Source organism: Meriones unguiculatus, chromosome 5 (genome assembly GCF_030254825.1).
Source record: "Meriones unguiculatus strain TT.TT164.6M chromosome 5, Bangor_MerUng_6.1, whole genome shotgun sequence".
NCBI lineage: Eukaryota > Metazoa > Chordata > Mammalia > Rodentia > Muridae > Meriones > Meriones unguiculatus.
Window position 1 is genome coordinate 83,911,573 of NC_083353.1, and position 19,854 is coordinate 83,931,426.

Below are 19,854 nucleotides of genomic sequence, written 5' to 3' on the forward strand. Positions count from 1 at the left end.
CCACCAAATCTGGGCCCAGGATAGGGGAGCATGCACAGAGACTGATGCACCAACCGAGGACCATGCATGGAGAGGACCTAGGCCCCTTGCTCAGATGTAGCCCACAGGCAGCTCAGTCTCCATGTAGGTTCCCTAGTAAGGGGAGCAAGGGCTGTCTCTGATATGGACTCTGTTGACTTCTCCTCCATCACTTCCCCCTGGCAGGGTGGCCTTCCCAGGCCACAGAAGAAGAGAATGTAGCCAGTCCTGATGAGATTTGATAAGCTGGGGTCAGTTGGTAGAAGAGGAAGGCTCCCCCTTTCTGAGGACTAGGGGATGGGAATGGCAGGGGAGAAGGAGGGAGGGTGGGATCAGGATAAGACTAGGGAAGGGGCTATGATTGGAACATAAAGTGAATAAATAAATAAAAATTAAAAAAAGAACAGGTGTGAGTGGATTGTGATTGTGCTCCAGGTTTAGGAGCATTGTCTTGCTGATGGCTGTCCTGTTCTGCAAATGTCCATCTTGTACTGCAGGAGGCTACCCTTCATCCTGGAGCTGATTAACTACCTTGCAGAAAAGGATTACAGAACCATTAACACTGATGCTCCCCAGAGGATGCTGTGCATGCCCCTGTCTGTCTGCAGTTGCTGCTTCTGTTCTCTCCATCCCTCTTAGCTCTCCAGCCACTCTCTCCTTGTCCTTCCTCTCTTTGTCCCCACTATGTGGTGCTTTGGGGTGAGGGGCTTACAGTGACTGGACCCTGACCATGGCTCTCCTAGACTCATTCTCCTTTCCTGCTAAATAGCAGTTGTGTGGTTCCCCACAGGGTATGGGGCTCCTCCCACTTATAGTGTGAGGGTATAAGATACTCTCACAGAGAGTACCTCTGGACTCCAGAAACAACAGAAAACATATCTTATATGCTCTAAACACATACCATCTGAAGTATCACAGATGTGGGTCCCTCAATCTGCAGGGACCACCTTCCAAGCCCCAGTGGAAACCTGAAACCTTACAGGGCAACCACCCTATACAAACGGCTTGTTCCTGCTCTTGTGCCCCACGGCGTCATATTTAGCATCAGTTGTCAGCCTGTCATACCTGGGAAGACAGAATCTCAACTGAGGAATTGCCTTCTTCAGATTGGCCTATGGGCCAGTCTGTGTGCCACTTTCTTGATTAATGATTGATGTGAGAGGATCCAGCCCACTCTGGGCAGGTTGCCGAGAGTGTATAAGAAAGCTGTCTAAGTGAAACCCAAAGAGCAAGCCAGTAAGCAGCATTCCTCCCTGTCCTCTGCTCCAGTTTATGCCTCCAGTTTTCTTCCCCAAGTTCCTGCCCTAACTTTCCTAGATGATGGACTGTAAGCTGTACATTGAAATAAACCCTTTCTTCCTCAGGTTGCTTTTGATCATGGTTTTATCACAGTAATAGAAAGCAAACTAAAACAGATGACAAAACCTGGTCCTCAAATCATACATGGCAAGAGATAGAAGCAGCTAATGCTAAAATAATGTTTTAACCATGGCCCATTCTGTCTTCACCTGCATCTAGCTTGTTCTCTCAGCAACCTCTCTCTCTGTTAAAAAAATAACTCTCTCTCTCTCTCTCTCTCTCTCTCTCTCTCACACACACACACACACAGACACACACACACACACACACACACACATACACAGCTCTTAAGTAACTCTCTTTCTTGTCCTGTTCTTATGAGAGTTGGGCAAATCCTATCTCTGATTCATTCTGTCAAATCTTTCTCTGATTTGTCACTTTGTCTGCCCCTCAATTAGAGATCACTTTCAAACAAGGCTGCTTTCTTCTATAAACTATCCTTGCCTTCCTTGTTTGGGGTTTAAAATGCGTACTAGGGCGTATCTGGATTCCAGCCAGATCATATTGTAATCTAAAGTGTATCTGACGTCCAGCTGGATTACGTAGACCTAGAAGGTCTTCGGATGTGATCCCTTGCCAGAGCAGCAATATTGCTGGATTAAAATTCCTCTACAATGTCCTTTGAGAAAAGCTATTGAGTTTCACCCTGCCCACTCTTTCTTACAATACTGTGAGCTAATGCCTGTGTGCTGAGTTAAGGGAAGAAAGTGACAAAGGCTGCTGTCAGGCCCCTTCTTACCTTGGGCTAGACAAGAAGAGAAGTCAGGAATAGGACTGTGCACAAGTGGCCCTACAGTCTCCTCTTTGGCCTCTGTGAGTTTCCACTTTGGTTCTCCTGTACTTTGAGTCACAGGCATCTGCTGTGACTTTTTCATTTCTTCCTTCCTTCTTTCTTTCCTTCCTTCTCCTCCTCCTTCTTTTTTTTTTTTTTTTTTTGTGTGTGTGGGTCCCATGTAGCCTAAACTGACCTCAAACTCTACATAGCCCAAGATAACGTTGAACCTCTGACCTACTGTGTCTTTTACTTTTAAAATTTTAATATTGTACTTTTATGTGTGTTTATGTGTGTGTGTAAGTGTATGAATGTGTATGTGTGCATACACACTCATGTCACTGTATGCGTGTGGAGATTAGAGGATAACTAATAAAAGTCTGTTTTCTTCTCCCGATCTGTGGGTCTCAGGGATTGAACTCATCATGCTTGGCAGCAAATGTCTTAACTCACTAAGCCATCTCATTGGTTCTGCTGTGGCTTTTTAAAGCTCTAAAACAACATAGCATTTGCGCTTCTTCCAAGGTGGAGAAGTAGAAAGCATAGACTTTGTCAGAGAAGGAATCACTGACCGATCCCCAGTCTTGTAAAAGAAGGGCACCAGCCAAGTCACCATGGCATGGCACTGCTCTGTGTGACTAATAGTGAAGACAGCCTTGTAACAAGCGGGTACAAGCTAGCCTTCCTGCTCCACAGGTGACAGTGTGGAGCCGATGACACCGGCCTCAGCTCTTGCAGCTGCCTCTGTACAGGTCAGGGCTTAGGAGCCTCAAGAGCCCTCCCTGCCCCGTGCGTAACAGGCCTCTGGGGTTGCAGGATTTCCATGGAGCCGTCCTGAGGGCCTTGGAGAACATAGAGCAAGAGGGCAGAGAGCCACTGGCCCAGGAGGAGCTGCGGCAGGGCCTGCGGGAGCTCCCAGCTATCTGTGACCTTCACCAGGGCATCCTGGAGAACCTGGAGCAGAGGCTGGGGGATTGGTGAGCAGCCTGGGGTCCCATACCCCACTTATGCCACCTAGGGGTGGGGGGAACAGACGAAAACCTCCACAAGTACAAAATGCTGTCGCCGGGTGACAAACAGGGAGCCCAGGAAGAGGGGGTAAGTTGTGTACCCCAAGTGAAGCAGCCTCCAGAACCCCTCCTCTCACCCTTTGCTTGTCCCAGTGCTGACTTCTCACTGCCTTGTCCTCTCTCCCTAGCAGTGGGGAGGGCCAGCAGCAGGTGGCCGACATCTTCCTGGCCCGTGAGCAGGAGTTTGAACATCACGCTGCATTCATCCTGCAGTTTGACAGGTGCCTGGGGCTGCTCGCTCAGAGCTGCCTGCTATCACCCCGGCTGGCCACCACCGTCCGGGAATTTGAGGTGGGTTTCCAGGTCCTTAGAGACCCTGATGTAAGGATGTAGTGGGGGCTGGGCAGGGGGACGTGGAGAGACTTAATGGAAGTAAATGAGTCGTATGGGTGAACTGAGCTGGGCAGCAGATAGGGAGACCCAGAAAAGCCCACCTAACAGGAGGGGAACCAGAGCAGAATGATCCTTGCTGGGCAGCAGGTGTCTAGGCCACAGGAAAAAAATCTTAGAACTAGTTCTCCAATCTCTATCAGCTAAGCTGAGGCCCAGCCAGAGAATAATCAAGGAAATGGTCAGCACTGGCCACAAACTGGAAACCTAGCTCTTAGGAGGGCAGAAGGAGCTTACTTCTGTGACTAACGTTGGGGCAGCACAGGGCCTCAGAGAAGTGAGTTACTGACCATGACCATGAATCTGGAGGGAGGATCCAAGAGGGCTTCTCTTGGATCCTCCTGGGTCTGACGACATGGGAGATTGCAGCTGGTCAGAAGGCAGGATGGAGTGGGCCTGTGGATGGTGGGGTCTCTGATGACTTCTCTCCTCCCCTCTCCAAAGCAGCAGAGCTCGCAAGGGGGCGGCCAGAGCATGAAGCATCGCATGCTGCGTGTAGTTCAGCGCCTCTTCCAGTACCAAGTGTTGCTCACTGGTGAGCCATATGGGTTCCGGTGCGCTGAGGCGGGTAGCGTGGGAACGAGGGCTTCACTTCCTGTGTGTTAGCAGGTGTGAGGAAGATGGCATGGCTCCAGAGCCACAGGCCCCACAGGGTCACATACACTGCCACCACCACCACCCTCCCTGCCACCTTGGAAACCTTGCTTCAGTGGCTCCTCCTGTCCCCAAACACGGAAACCTAGTGACATTCTCATTGTGCATTTCCTAAATCAGCTGACATCTTGCAAAAGCTGCCTTCCTAGGTGGAGATAATGGACGTCTTCCACCTCAGGCTTCCTGACACCCTTGTAGCTTGACTGCGTACTACTTTTTTCTTTCTTTAAGATTTATTTATTATTTATACAGCATTCTGCTTGCGTGTGTGCCTACACACCAGAAGAAGGCACCAGATCTTATTATAGATGGTTGTGAGCCACCATATGGTTGCTGGGAATTGAACTAAGGGACTTTTGGAAGAACAGTGAGTGTTCTTAACCTCTGAGCCATCTCTCCAGTCCTGCATACTACTTCTTGAGGCCAGAGTTTCTCAGCTCTGTGACATGCTTTCCAGTCTCCCGTGTAACTTCTGCCCTTTTGCTACTCTGGCTGCCTCTTCTCTTTGACAGTGTGTCACTGTCTTAGTCACTGTTCTGTTGCTGTGAAGAGACACCACAGCCAAGGCAACTCTTTTAAGAGAAAGCATTTAATTAGGGGCCAGTTTACAGTTTCAGAGGTTTAGTCCATTGTCATCATGGCAGGAAGCATGGGGCAGGCATGGCAGATATGGTGCTGAAGTAGCTGAGAGCTAGTTACTGATCTACAAATAGGCAGATAAGTTAGGCAGGCAGACAGAGAGACTTGTCCTGGCTTGGACTTTTGAACCATCAAAGTCCACCTCCTCCAGCAAGGCCACACCTACCCCAACAAGCCCAAACCTCGGAGTCCTTTTAATCCTTCTCAAATAGTGCCACTCTCTGGTGACTAAGCATTCAAACACACAAGGCTATGGGAGAAATCCTCACTCAAACCATCACAGTGACCTCCCAGGACCCAGGCCTAGACCTGCCTTCTTTTTTCTCTCTGCCTTATAGAGCTCTGTGCTGAACTCCACACTCACTGCCCACAGCCTCCCACGTGGACTCAGACCCTATCCTGTTGCTGAGGTTCCTATGGATGTCTTTCTGATACCCCTGTGGGGTCACAAAGAAATTGTGCTGGAGTTGAGGTCTGAAGAATCCACTCATTCATTTCATGAAGTAGTCATTGTGCCCTGCTAAGTACCAGCCCTGTGCTGTATGCTGGCAATGGCAGCAAATGAAACAGGCAGCAAATGACAGTTCAAATGGAGAGATAGAACACTATCATAAGGTGTGAGCTTAGCACATGCCAGGCCCTGGGTCCATCCCCAGTACCAATAATTTTATATCTAAGTATGCAAATATATTAAAACATATGAATATATATATCTGTATTGAGATGGTACAAAAAATGGTACAGGATTAGGAAAGGGGGCTGATGTGTTAGATTTGGCAGAGAAGACCTCTGCAAAAAGGTGACATGGAACACAGATCTGAGCAAAGAAGGGGCATGAGCTGTATGATGCTCTAGAAGAGATGACAAGCAGGGGATCAAGGGTAGGAACAAGCTTTATATGTTCAAGGGATAGCAAGATTGTCTGTATGGCTATATTTCAAGGAGCAAGGCAGAGGGTGGATAGCAAGGTTAGGGCCAAGTCAGGGGCTGATACCCTCTCCTTGTAAGGTAGGTATGTAGTTCAGTTGGGTATATTCTGCATATGACACTTCTGGGGTATCTGCTAGAGACGTCTCAAGTCTCTTGAGATGACCTTTACCATCATTAGCTGTGGGAGCCTGGGGTCTCTGACCAGCAGAGGAAAAGAAGCTCAGAGTTGGTTGAGCTGAGAAGGATGCTTTGTTTAAAATGTTTGGTGTCCCCTTAGCCATGCCATGTTCCCTCCTGGGCTGGTGCCTCAGCTCCTACCAGTGTGGACCCCATTGTAATACAGTCACACTGTGATATCGTGCTGTGTGGCTTGTCATGTCATGTAACCAGAAAGCAATAGACAGCTAGTACTTTCTTATTCCTGTATCCCAGAGATATAGTATAGCCGTACCAGGCACACAGCAGATCATGACTAGGTAGGGGAAGAATGAGTGACTGGCAGTGGTGGCCAGGATGCTGAGAGGTTCCTAGTCTTGGGGTGGATTGATGTAGTGAAAAGGTGGACACCCACTCCTGTGGAGCTCTTCCCTCTGTGGGGAGGGGAGGTCACCATGGAGGACAAGAGGCTGCCTTACCAACTGTTGTCTCTCCCTCTCCCTCCAGACTATTTAAACAACCTGTGCCCAGACTCAGCGGAGTATGACAACACTCAGAGTAAGTCTGGACAGACCCTGGAGGAAGGGACACCTCCTTGCTTCGTCTCCTACCCACCAGCCCCCAGTGTCCAGTATAGACATGGAACAGACCAGCGTGGTATATTCTGCATATACACCTCTGGGGCATCTGCCAGAGACTCAGCAAGTCTCTTGTGGTGACCTCTACCATCCTTAGATGTTGGAACCTGGGGGTTCCGATGAGCAGAGGAAGAAGAGGTCACAGAGCTTGGCGAGCTAAGAAGGATGCTTGTTTAGGATGTTTGCTGCTCCCCTAACCGCGCCATGCTTTCTCCTGGGCTCATGCCTCAGTGCCTACTGGTGTGGACCCACTGTCATATGGTCAGCAGCCACGGAAACAGAGGCAGTCATGGAAGAGCTGGGGTTAGGCTAAGGGCTGGATGCTATGGGGGGAAACCTGGTGCCACCATACCTCTGTGGCCCATCACAGGGGACACAGAGGAGACACACACACACGGAGAAGAAGTAAGGACAGTGGAAGCTGAACTCACAAAGCTGCCATCTGTCCTTTCCCCCCCCAGGTGCTCTGACTCTCATCTCCAAAGTGACAGACCGTGCCAATGAAAGCATGGAGCAAGGGGTAAGTCCAGCCATTGGCTTCTTCTCCGGGTGGAGACTCCAGGACCTGCTTTACCCTGATCATCTGCCTCATGTTTCACCACTGTCTGTCTCCTGGGGTTTGGCAAAGAGTCCTAGGTTCTGGCCTGACACTTGTTGTACAATCTCAGGTCCTATGTGTTCCTTGTTTTGGGCAACTGGTTTCCCATTTGAACTTGGAAGGGTCATAGACTTATACAGACTTGATAAACAGTGCCACTTTCCATGGCCTTAGTAATTGACACGCCCCTAGGAATACCTCATACCCCAGTCAATTTTCAATAAATTGTATCCACAAAATTAAAATCACTGGTCCACTGATTCTAGCCTGAGCTCTGGTGCACATCTGTTTGTGACCAGCATTTGTCCTGTTTGGTGGGCACTGGTTGGCTGTTTTCTGGTTTCTGCTGAGGATGTCAGGCTTTCTTCCACACCCCAGCTCTACCTGAGTAGTTTTTATGGTCATCTGTATCTGCATAGTCATGTGGCTGTTAACATACTAGAGCTGTATGTTGAAAATGAACCCTAGCCTGGGTCTTAGCCTAGTGGGAGAATTCAGCAATCCATTAGTCGTGTCTATCACTGGCACAGAACGTCGTGATAGTGGTATATAAATGCCAAGGTGTTGCTCAGCTTTGCTACAGCAGATGCACAGAGAACCCACACAGAATAAAAAGTGGAATCTGGGGATACTGCCTGTAAGCCAGGCTTTGAGCTCAGCAGAGCAGCGATCATGGATTAATCGTCAGTAGGAGAGGAGGCTGAGAGTCAGAGGATGGAGTGTCCCAAAGATAGGGCTAAGGGAGGCAGCATCACTGTGGCGGGCTCTGCAAGCATGGGCACGTAGATGAGAAGACAAGGAAGAAAGGGCCTGGGCAGAGACTGGGGATTGGAGAACTAGGGTACATCGGCTGTGTTTTGTCACCTAGAGTGGCTGGTAGGACTAGATCTGGGAACCGAGGCTAGAGCTGGCTAGGATGGGAAGCTGAAGGCAACAGGCCTGAAAACACAGGTCAGTTTCTGGGGCTGCTTCCAGGAGGATCACGACTGTCACAGTCATCCAGTCCTCTTATTTCCTACTCTGAAGATGTCATATCACACTCTTTGTCACTTTGTCACTTTTAGCATACAGTGAGGTTTCCTCAGTGCAGTTGAAAGATGGAGGTGCTTTGGGGCCAGGACCCTGTCATTGTAGCAGCTGGTGCTCTCCACATACTGCTTCAGGAAGTCCTGCCTCTAAGTTACATGAACACGTCTCCCCTCCTCACTACCCACGGGAGGGAAGGGTCAGCCATACCTGGGTTCTCTCAAGGTGAGGTGAATGCCATGGTGGGAGACACAGGCAGTTTGCTTCAGATTCTCGCCACCCTCATGCTTGCTTGTCTCATCCTTGGCTCTGCTTGTGACCCAGAAAAGCCTGACCCAGAACTGAGCTCAGAGGCTGAGTTCCTACAGCTAGGCTGAAGCCCTGTTACCATCAGACTGGGCCTCATCATCTCCTGCTTGGAGGAGCCCACAGGTCCCTTCTGGCTCTGGACCAGCCCTGTGCGTCCATTTTCATGTAGCTTCCAGAGTCCTGTTGATATTAGTAGTAACACGCCTGATAGCACCACAACCCTGTTTGCAAAGCTTCATGCTTGTGTGTCATTTTCAGAGTTTTGGATTACCTACAGACTTCGAGGACAGGGAGGTTTCCTGGAAGAGACAGTGATGGTGCAAAATTGAGGCTTTGGTCACACGGCTGCCACAGCTCACTATGATGTGTGTGAGATGGCTGGATTCGAACCCAGTGTCTTTTAAACTGAAAGGTATTTTAAGTAGTGAATCAAAGCATGAGCACAGCACCTGTTAAGGATTGCAGTGTGATGCATAATAACTAAATCAGGCTGCACACCCCTACTTCTTTGCACTTGGCCTTTTCTCTGGGTGCCGTGCTCCTTCCTTATAGGAGTCTTGAGCACATGGTACAAGGGTCCCCTCAGTCACTGCACAACATAGCAACTTAGCATAGCTGTCTGCCCCTGTCTAACTGTGACTCCTGAGCAAAACCCTCCCCACCCACTCCAACTCCCTTGTCTCTGGGAACCATCTCTGCACTCACCTCCTTTAAGACCAGCTTCCCCTGCAGGCCACACTGGAAATCAAGAGGTGTTTGTCTCTCTGTGCCAGCTTATTTCACTTAACATAGTGATCTCCAGTTCTTTTTCTTGTTTAAATGACAGGATTTTGTTCTTTGTCAAGAGGAATCATACAGCATTGTGTGTACGGATGGAGTTTTCTCTTCTACTTCTCTGTAGACAGGCATTTATGCTTCCCCGTCTCTGTGCTGTTGAGAGCAGTGCTATAGTAATGAGGGGAGTGAGTGTGGATATCTATGTGACAGACCCGTTCTGATTCCTGTAGACATACAGTAGGATTGCTGGATCATATAGTAGTTCTCGTGGTTTGAGGAGACTCCGTACTCATTGCCATAAGGCATAACTTGCTGGCATCCCACCAGGGGTCTCTGGTCCCCACACCATCACTAGCACTTGATTCCTTTCCCTCTTCTTCAACACTGCTCATTAATACGGGGGAGGTGGTGTCTCGTGCGTCTGGTTTGTATTTCCAAGTGATGAGCGACTTTCGAATACACCTATGGGCCGTTTGTATGTTGTCTTTGCAGAAGTGTCCATTCATAGCCTTAGCTAGTTGTTGTTTGTGGCTGCTGCTGCTGCTCCTGCTGCTGTGTTTTGTTCTGAGGTGGAGATTTGCCTGCTTCTGCTCCCCACATGCTGGGATTAAAGGCATGTGCCACCTCCCCCAGCCCTTAGCCCATCTTTAAACTGTGCAGCTGTCACATAGCCCGTCTCCAGGATGTCTTCATCTTCCCAGACTGGAACTCTGTCCCCTTAAACACCACCCCCTACCTGGTCCCTGAAGCCCACCAGGCTTTCTGAACATATTTTATGTTTTAGAACAAATTTTAAATTACAGAAAACATTTGAGAAAATAGTGCCAAGGGTTCCCAATGGATCCTACTGTTTTCCTGTTGTTAATGTCTTCTATTAATGTGGAGTCCTGGCTATGTTAAGAGCTGGTGTGGAAACAGCATTATTACCCATAATTCTCACAGGCCCAATGCCCTGTTCTTTTGTCATTACATCTTTGAAGGTTCTCCTTGGAGCCAGTTTCTCAGATGTTCTCTGACTTTGATGACTGTGAGTGTCTTGAGGGAGCATGGTCAGATAAACCGCAGGTACCTACTGTCAGAATGTGGTGTTTTCTTCTTTACGAGACCAGATTTGTGGGTACATGGAAGGAGATCACAGAGGTAGGATTCCATCTTGGCATGGCATGATGTGCCCTCAGTCACTTGACTGAGTTTATTTGTTTCCTACCTTTCCCATGATCTCTGAAGGAAGGCCACTGTGCACAGCCCACACTTAAGTAGTACAGAGAGGCCTGTTCTCACTTCTTTTTACTTGATGGCCTCCTAAATGTTCTGGAATCATTTGTAGGAGATGTCTCTTCCCTCTCAATGATGGGTACAGCCCAAGCATTTATGTCACTACCAATTTGTGGATATTTATTTTAGGCCACGTTGATTTATTTATTTCTCAAAATAGAGAAGAGTCAAAGTAAAACCTTTTTTTAGCGCACAGTATTAGAAATGGAAGAATCCCTTTGGCAAGAATTGTTGCAGAGTGCTCTTTCAGCTGACCTGTGCGCCCGCTCTGAGGGTTTGTTAGTCTGTTGTTAGTTTGTTCATTCTTCTGTTGTTTGTTTTGAGTACCTCGGTACCCAGCATTCTAGGACTCTCCAGGATCTTTGGCCTTATTTTCTGCCCTGTCTTAGGCTAGAGCATCTTGCCAAGGTTCCCTGGATGAAGGAGAGATGAGGAGTAGAGCACTTGTCTAGAAACCAAGTTCTAGACCCAAGGCATACTGTGCCACAGGCTCTCTTATATTTTTGGTTGTGAGCCTAGCCTTTAACGGCTGAGCCATCTCTCCAGCCCAGGCTCTCATTTCTACTGGGCACTCCTAGTTGACAGAGTGAGGAAAAAGTTGTGCATCTGCTGACCTCTGTGTAGACCCATGGATGGATATCCGCACAGCTAGTCAGTCTATCTACTCGAATCATCCAGATAGTCCTAGCTGCTCAACTTGATTATCGGAAGCCCTCACTCCACGAGAGAGAACCTACCTCCCACCATCCATCTCTCATGTAGTTTACCTTCAGTTTTGAAAGGTAATTTGTGCTGGGTAGTAAAAGGTGGTGTGGTCATTTTTCTCTCTTGGTAATTTGAAGATGATGCACCATTGCCTTCTGACTCACACGAACACTGCTAGGACTGCTGTTATGTATGATGCTTATGTTTGCCCTCTGTGTTGTTTGTGTGTCCTTCCCTTCTGGATGCCTGTGATATCTTTTCTGTTAGCCAGGCATAGTAGATAATGCATATAATCCCAGAAGTCAAAAGTCTGGAAAAGGAGGGTGGCTACAAGTTTAAGGCCAGCCTGAGCTATATAGCAAGAGTCTGGCTCAAAACTAAATAAAGAAGAAAAGTTCTCTTGTGGTTTGATTTGGGAAAAGATTTGGGAATAGGCTAAGTGGGGCCTGTCTGTCTCCAGCTTCTTGCTTGGATCTGGGCTTTGTTTATGTTAGAAAAGTCTCTTGGATATTCTCTCTCCCTCTCCCTCTTCTTCCCTTTTTCCCTCCCTCCATCCCCCACCCCAATCCAATCCGACTAGTGCTGCCAATACATAAACTCTTCAGTGTGTGTCTTTCCACTGCAGCATGGTGGGCATACTGGGAGCCACATCCTTAAAGAAAACTGACTCTCCCTCCACCCTCAGCTATCAGTTGGCAATAGCTCCTCAGTCAGGGGCTGGCGTTCATGCCCACCTTCCCTCTCTCAATGCTGGCTCAGGTTTGTTTGTTTGTTTGTTTTCAAGAGCATCTATGCAGCTGCCCTGTTGAGTCTGGAAAACATAGTTTTCCTGTAGTCATATACTGCCTCTGGCTCTTAGAGTCCTCTTGCCCCTTCTTCCACAGTTATCCCTGAGACTTGGGTGGCAAGAGTGTGACATGGGCGTCCCACTTAGGGCTGAGCATTCTGCAGTCTCTTATTCTCTATGCATGACCAGTTGTGCATGACTACTGCTGAAAGCAGCTTCTCTGGTGAAAGTTGAGAGATGCACTAATCTTTTAACAATGAGTCGTTAGGCATCAGTTTAATATGACGTCCATTTAGCAGAATGACAGTGGTAGGTTCTCTGCTAGGGCCTATGACCTGTCTAGCCATGGGGTTTTAATCCCAGTGATAATGCCAGGTACAGATTTCATTTTTCAGAGTGGGCCTCTACCTGTTTGTTTGTTTGTTTGTTTGTTTGTTTGTTAGGAAGGGTCTCTCTATGTAGTTCTGGCTGTCCTTCAGTTTTGAGGGTTTGTTAGTCTGTTATTAGTTTGTTCATTCTTCTGTTGTTTGTTTTGAGTACCTCGGTACCCAGCATTCTAGGACTCTCCAGGATCTTTGGCCTTATTTTCTGCCCTGTCTTAGGCTAGAGCATCTTGCCAAGGTTCCCTGGATGAGGGAGAGATGAGGAGTAGAGCACTTGTCTAGAAACCAAGTTCTGGAACTTCCAAGTCCTGGAACTCAATACCTTGACCAGGCTGACCTTGAACTCACAGAGATCCACCTGATTCTGCCTCCTGGGTGCTGGGATTAAAGACATGTGCTACTATACCTAATGATCAGCTTATTTTTTTTTTTTTAAGAAAACATCTTTCATTGACCCTGGAATTCATTGATTCAGCTAGACTGGTGGGCCAGGATCCACTTCCACAGTTATAGCTTTTACTTGGGTATGGGGGATTGAACTCAGATCTTCATGTTTGCATTCATGGCAAGCGTTTTAGCCACATAGCCATCTCCCCAGCCCCTCAGTTTTCATTCTGTGTTCTAGTGATCTATCTTCATGTCCTCTGGCTCTTCCTTGCCTCAGCTTTGTTCAGTTCATAGCCAAGCCTGTGAACAGTCTTTGTTTCTGGTATTGTGGTGTGTGTGTGTGTGTGTGTGTGTGTCTGTGTCTGTGTGTGTCTGTGTGTATTTAATTCCCTGAACTCCTCTGTGCAGCCCTGCTGAAGTTCTCATGTACATGCCATCCACCTTTGCACCAGACCCTCTAGCATGGCATGGCTTTGTTCCTTGGCACAGCACTCTAGTACCTGTCGTGTCACCTGGGTGTATGGAGTACTTTCTCTCTAAAAAATGAGTTGGGTTTATCATTTCAGTTTAGGTATTTCCATTTTTTCATTATTTTATTATTCTATGTATATGAGTGTTTTGCCTACATGAAACTTTGGGCACCAATATGTGCCTGGAGCCTGTGGGGGCATTGGGTCCCCTGGAGCTGGAGTGACAGATGGTTGTGAGCTGGCATGTGAGTATAGGGAATTGAACCCAGGTCCTTTGTAAGAGTAGCCAGTGTCCTCTGCTGAGCCTTTCCAGCCAGCCCACCTATCCTCCCAACACAACTTGGTTTTGGAAGTGTGTTCTCATGATTTTTTTTTTCTTTAAAAAAATGTAGCATATCCTTTATTTGTTATTTGATGACTTCATACATAGAAAAAATATATATTTTGAGCATATCTATCCCAAGTCCTCTTCTAATCCTTCCAAGCACCCCAGTATATATCTTCCTTTGTCTCGTTTTTTATTGTTATTGTAACTCGCTGGATCCAGTTGGAATGTTGGAATGTCTGCCTGCTGGAATGTTGACTGATCTTGTTGGCTTGATATCAGGTAGGCCTCAGGCAGGTGACCGTTGTCTCTGTGACTTGACAAAGGCAATAGGCATGTCATGTCTAAAAGATGGCATTTCACAGCACTCCTTCCCTTCATCCTGCCCTTATATTCTTCCTGTACCCCTTTCCATAGAGTTCTCTGGGCCTTGGAACTTGTAAGGAGTGTATGTAGAATTTTCATTTATGGCTGAATACAATCACTATTTATACTCAGCTCTTTTGACAGTTAGGAGTCTGACCAATGGAGAAAGAAGCTTCTCTGACCAAGACTGAGGACAGCACTAATCTATATGTATAAACACAAACATGTAGAATGCACTTTCACAACACACCTATTTATCAAGGCAACACCAGTGGGTTCCCTCCTACCAAAAAACCATGGGCTTTTGACCACAGATTGCAGTGACAGACAAGGCTTTCCTACTGTAGAAATCCAACCTAAAAGTAGCTGGTTACTCCCATAGCCTTCAGGTCGCTGCTGCACCAGTGGACTCATCTTGCCTAGAAGGTCAGTATTGCAACATGCAGAGTTTTTATCTGAGTAATGCCATCGATGGTATTTCTCCCCCAGCAGCCTCCACAGCCCTATAAAACTAGCCATTCAGGAGGAAGTTTTCAGATTAGTTCCAGCTTGGACTTTTTTTTTTTTAGGCCTGCAACCGAAGTGTTCTTGTGACTTTTGGTTAAATACTGGGCACTATTAATATAAGCTCTGTGGAGGCTGAGAGAAAAGTCATTTGCCTCTCATTTTGGTGTGTGTGGTGGGATATGGGTAGGGCGGCCAGTTAATTCAGTCCAGTCATAAGTTATGCTGGTCTGGGAACTACTCTGACCTCCATCCTTGTCAGCCTCATCTACCTCCAGGTCTCATTTGTCCACTCAGGGCTGGAGGGAGGGCTCAGAAATTAAGAGCACTGCCTGCTCTCCCAGAGGACCCGAGGGTTCAATTCCCAGCATCAGAACTATCTGTAATTTCAACTCCAGAGGATCTGACATTCAGTTCCACTCTTTGTTTCCAGAAATCTCTGCAGGCAGGAAGGCCCTCTGCCCGTGCATGCCTTCTTTGAGGGAGGGCATGCCTAGTGTTTTGTGAAAGCTCCACTCTACCTCAGGTCCAAAGCTGGGCTTAGAAAGGTCTTTGCCCATTCTCTGGCATAGTCAGCTTCTGTGTGATATCAGGGCACGGCACAGAGCCCTCTTCTCAGAGCACATGGCCTTTGGCTGGTGAGCTTCTGGCCTCCCCAGTGCTGAGACCTTATATTCAGCTTGCAAACTGCTATTTCACAGTACTCTGGCCCCCGTGTTCCCGCAGAGCCTGACAGACATCTGGTGGAGAGCTTGCAGGTCGGGTCCTGTCCATAGTGTCAATAGCTTTATTTCCCTGGATTGTGTTACCAGCCCACACTTGACCTTCACAAAGTCAAGGACATTTCTTCTTTAAAAATAATCTGTTTACATTTATTGTGCTCACATGTTGGAAGGATAGAGAACAAACAACTTGTGGAGTCTGTTCTCTTTTTCCACCAGGAGGGTTCTAGGAGATGGCACTCAGGTCATCGGGCTCGGCAGCAAGTACCTTTAACCACCGAACCATCTCTTGCTGGCCCTACATTCTTGTTCCCTCCATCCGCCAGCCTCCCCTTCCTCCTAATGTGGCCTAAGGTGTGATGGCCTCTTTATCTTTCATCACTGGGAAAGCCCAGGCTGAAGACCACATGCTGCCTGCCATTCCTAGGAGCTTGGATTTGGACTGGTCTTTTCCGAGCTCTGTTTTTCTCCTCTGGAGTGGAAGCAATGTCCTCTTACGGAGGATACTCAGTGCCTGGTGGGGGAGAGTGGAGGGGTGACCATCTCCTGTTCCTGCCCACAGGAAAACCTGCAGAAGCTGGTCCATATTGAGTACAGTGTGCGGGGCCAAGGGGACCTCCTCCAGCCAGGAAGGGTGAGTGCTGCCCGGGCAAGGACAAGGGCCAGCCTGACTCTGATAAGCCCCATTGTTCAGCTGGGCTGGCCCCAGACGGGTCTGGCTGCAGGTGCTGTCTAGGAGGGGTGGGGGGCATGAGGCACCACCCTGGAGCTTGTCTGCACCCCTCCTTGCATGATGCCCTCTCAGGACAGTTAAAGAAACACTTCCAGTCAGTTCTGCACACCACAGCTCCCCTGGGGTAGCTCTCCAGTGGGAGAGAGAGGAAAAAAAAAAAAAAAAGAAAGAAAGAAAGAAAAGTACCAAGTGTTTTTAGTTCCAAGTTGCCAGGAAAGCAGAGATTGGAGTAGCTCTCAAAGGCAAGCCCCAAGAAAGCGGCATAAAAATAGCATTCTTAACAAAACAGGGGCTGGGTGACACTCAGGAGAGGAGCACATGCTTAGCGTGTACAAGGTCCTGGGTTCTGTGCCCAGAAGGGGAGGGGTGGGAGAGAGGTTGATTGATTTGCTTTTTAGCTTCCAGATGGAAAACATACAACACAGCTCAGAAAATAGCTGAAAGTGTGATCACTGCCAGTTGGAATGAGGGATTGAGCCCCATCGGCAGGATGGTGCTAGCCTAGGATTCTGTGAAATCTTATATGCGGCTCTGACTGGAGTCCTGTGCTCTGAAATCTTTGCCAAGCCTGTGTCCTTCGGAAGGATGGGGCTGGAGTTACTATCCACAGGTCCAGCTGTTCAGAAAACCTTCAAAGGATGCATTCTGAATTAGACCCTTTGCAGTGCCATTAGGGAGGGAGTCGTAGTTGGGACTCATACTTGGTGGCCAGAGCCATGTTGATTTTGGTGCTGTGTGAGAATACTTCTAGAAGGCCGACTGCCCAGCTTGGGTCCCTGGATACTCTGGCAGCCATGGTGACTCCATCCTACACAGAGCCTGCCCAGACTTTCTCACTCAGCTTCTGACGTTGGCTTCTCTCCCGACAGGAGTTCCTGAAGGAAGGAACACTGATGAGAGTGAGAGGGAAAAGCCGACACCCTCGGCACCTGTTCCTGGTAAGCTCTGGGTATAAGGCAAGCCCCACTGTTGGCTTTCTAGGGCCAGCATTTGGTGACAAGTTGAGGAGCCAGGACTGTCTTCAGGATGTAAAACTGAGCTTTCAAAACAAAACAAGAAACACTGCTTACATGTTATTTGGACGGTTGGAGGTGGGGAATGCTGCTGCTGAAATGAATGGCTCACACGCCTACCTTAAACAGCTCAAACCCGGTTTTCTTAAGGTACTATAACTTCACTTGAGTACTTTCTGTGGTGCGTACAACAGCAGAGGGATGAGGGGGCCAACTTGTCTAGGTCTCTCTCATGCAACAAGTTGGTGGCCAAGACCCAGAGGCTACCCAGAGTTGTGCTTCTGTTCCATCACTTTGTGAAAGTGAGCATATGTGTCTGAGGACATACAGCCACACTTTGAACACGTTAACCTCAGGGTCTCATACTACAAGTTGCTCTTTGCCCCAGTCTAGGGCCCCAAGACACCACACCTTCTGTGCTGCCTGCCTCTAGAACAAGTCTGAGACAGTCAGGATTTAAAGAGGAAAGGCAGGATCTACCTCCTAGTTCTGGAGGTACCAGGCCTTGATCGGGTGCCCCCGTAGCTTTGGGCCTGTGGCCAAGTCACACAAGGCAGAGCCATCACTCACCTCATGGCTAGGAAGCAAAAGATAGGAAGAGGAAGAGGCTGGGTTCCTACAGTCTCCTCAAGGTCATGTTGCAGTGACCTAACTTCCTTTCACTTGGCCCTACCCCCAAGGGTTTCACTCCTCCCAACAGTGCCATCCTGTGGACTACACCTTCAACACAGAGGCCATTAGGGGAACCCCGAGAGCCAAACTGTAGGCCTGCTGTTTGCTAGGTATCTGTCTCCCCACTCTATTCTCTGGGCTTCTCACTGCTGTTCTTGCAGCTGCCAGTGGGGCTGCCCTCAGCTGCCTCCCCACACTGCTGGAGTTTTATGTAGCATGGTGACAGTGCAGCTAAGAGCTCTGTGCTTACAGCATTCACAGAGCAACACCTCTGTGTTGGGGCATGAGGATAAAGATCACTGTCAGCCTTGTTCTCAGCCTTCAGAATGTAACGGGAGAGAAACACAGAGACCAACAGCCAAGATTCATGAGATGAAGTAGATGGGGTCTTGGGAATAGGCAAGGCTCAGTGGAGGTGGAAGAGAGTCAGGTGTTGAAATGAAGAGCAGCCAAAGGCGCTGTGCTCAAGGACTGGCTGCGTGTTGCCTGCTAACGGGTGAGCCACAGTCCCCGAGCAGTCAGGCGCCAGGGGCCTTGTGTATTTCCTGAGCAGGCTGCCTCAATTAAACCCTGAGGCAAGAGAGGGCCTCCATTTTCTTTTCCTACCATGTGGGCCCCTGGGATTGAACTGAGTTCATCAGTCTTGGCAGCAATTGTTTTTACCCACCGCACTGGTCTCCACTTTATTTCTTTTCTTTTCTTTTAAAGGCATGGTCTCAAGATGTAGCCCTGGCTGGCTTAGAACTTGCCATGCAGACCAGGCTGGCTTCCAATTCACCGAGATTCACTTGCCTCTGTCTCCCGAGTGCTGGGATTAAAGGCATGGGCCACCTCACCAGTCTCCATTTCCTTTTTTAACTGGTTTGCTTGTGGAGTCATATGCTCCAGTCTTAAGTTCCATGTTGGTGTTTGTTGACGAGTTTACACCATTGTATAATTGCCACTTGGATCAGGATTGAGAACATTTGCAACACTTCCAGAAAGCTGCACTAGCACTGGCAGTGTTCCGCCACTCCCAAGCGACCCAGGCACTCACTAGCCTGCTTGCTGTCACTTTGAGTTGGACCCTCACATAAAGGCAGCGGGCTGCTCTCATGGTATCTGGCTTTCCCTCTCAGCATGCCTGTGATTTGGCCATTTGGCTACAGTCTGTCCCCTTGCTCCTCTGGGTTGCTGTGTGGTATTCCACAGCCTGACTGGACCACAGGTCCTTTATTCGTCAGCTGTCAAAGATATTTGGTTTGTTCCTTCTTTGGAGCTGTTGTACATAAGCTGCTCTAACACTTGGTACCCACAACATCAGCAAATGTGCTGAGTCCTCTTGAGCATCCCTGTAGCAGTAGAATTGTGGCGATGGGTTCACAGGATAATTTTGTTCCTTGTTGGGGTGTCACTGAGGACTACCAGGTGCCTGCACCCCAGAGCCCAGGGACCTGCTATATAGAGAGCTTTCTGAAGCTCTATACATAGGGCTATGACCGGTGTGACTGGATGCCTTCTCTGCAGATGAATGACACGCTCCTATACACACATCCTCAGAAGGATGGGAAGTACCGTCTGAAGAGCTCGTGGCCAGTGGCCAATATGAAGGTAGATATCTAAAGCCAGGTACCCTGAGGTAGGGCCCGCAGTGGTGGGACATCTTCAGAGGGGAGATGCTGGGGAAACGGAGCCAGCCTTCCTTCTCTCTGCTAAGGACCAAGGCTCCAGGATACAGCGTTTAGAGGGGACCGCAGCAGGTTTAAGCACGGGGTTGCTCAGAAACAACGAGGGGCTAATGATATACTCTCAGAGTGGATGGGGAACAGAGGGGAGGGTCTCCTCACAAGTAGGACAGCGAATGCAGGAACCACTTGGAGGGAGGGAGCAAACAAACAGGTCTGGGTTATATTGTTGGGTGTGGTAAGAGTCACGTACCACATTAAAACCCTCCGTGCCATCTGAAGGGCAGAGCTCAGTGGCTGAATCAGTGCTGAGCCCACAGCACTGCCTGACTCTAGAACCTTCCTACCTTCCCAAACAGAAACTCACTCCATTAAACACAGACTCCCATTTGTTCTATCAAATTTGACTGGTTGAGTGACCTCATGTAGGTAGAATTCCACAGCATTTGTTTTGTTCTTGGAGGCAGCTGGTTTCACTTAGCTTTGTGGTCAAGGTTTCCATGTGGCAGCTT

General features: G+C 48.5%; 1 protein-coding gene across 5 annotated transcripts in view; it reads left to right on the forward strand.

The window, feature by feature from the left end:
- Positions 1-19,854, forward strand: part of Fgd5 (FYVE, RhoGEF and PH domain containing 5) — a 100,327-nt gene that overhangs the window by 69,960 nt on the left and 10,513 nt on the right. Inside the window, exons 6-13 of one of the 5 annotated variants that reach the window (XM_060383760.1) lie at positions 2,966-3,126; positions 3,348-3,510; positions 4,054-4,144; positions 6,496-6,546; positions 7,088-7,146; positions 15,823-15,894; positions 16,863-16,931; positions 19,185-19,268. In XM_060383760.1, coding sequence (XP_060239743.1) covers positions 2,966-3,126; positions 3,348-3,510; positions 4,054-4,144; positions 6,496-6,546; positions 7,088-7,146; positions 15,823-15,894; positions 16,863-16,931; positions 19,185-19,268 — 750 coding nt within the window. The remainder of the gene's footprint in view (positions 1-2,965; positions 3,127-3,347; positions 3,511-4,053; positions 4,145-6,495; positions 6,547-7,087; positions 7,147-15,822; positions 15,895-16,862; positions 16,932-19,184; positions 19,269-19,854) is intronic. The other 4 variants (XM_060383761.1, XM_060383758.1, XM_060383757.1 and 1 more) reach the window with 4 other exon arrangements.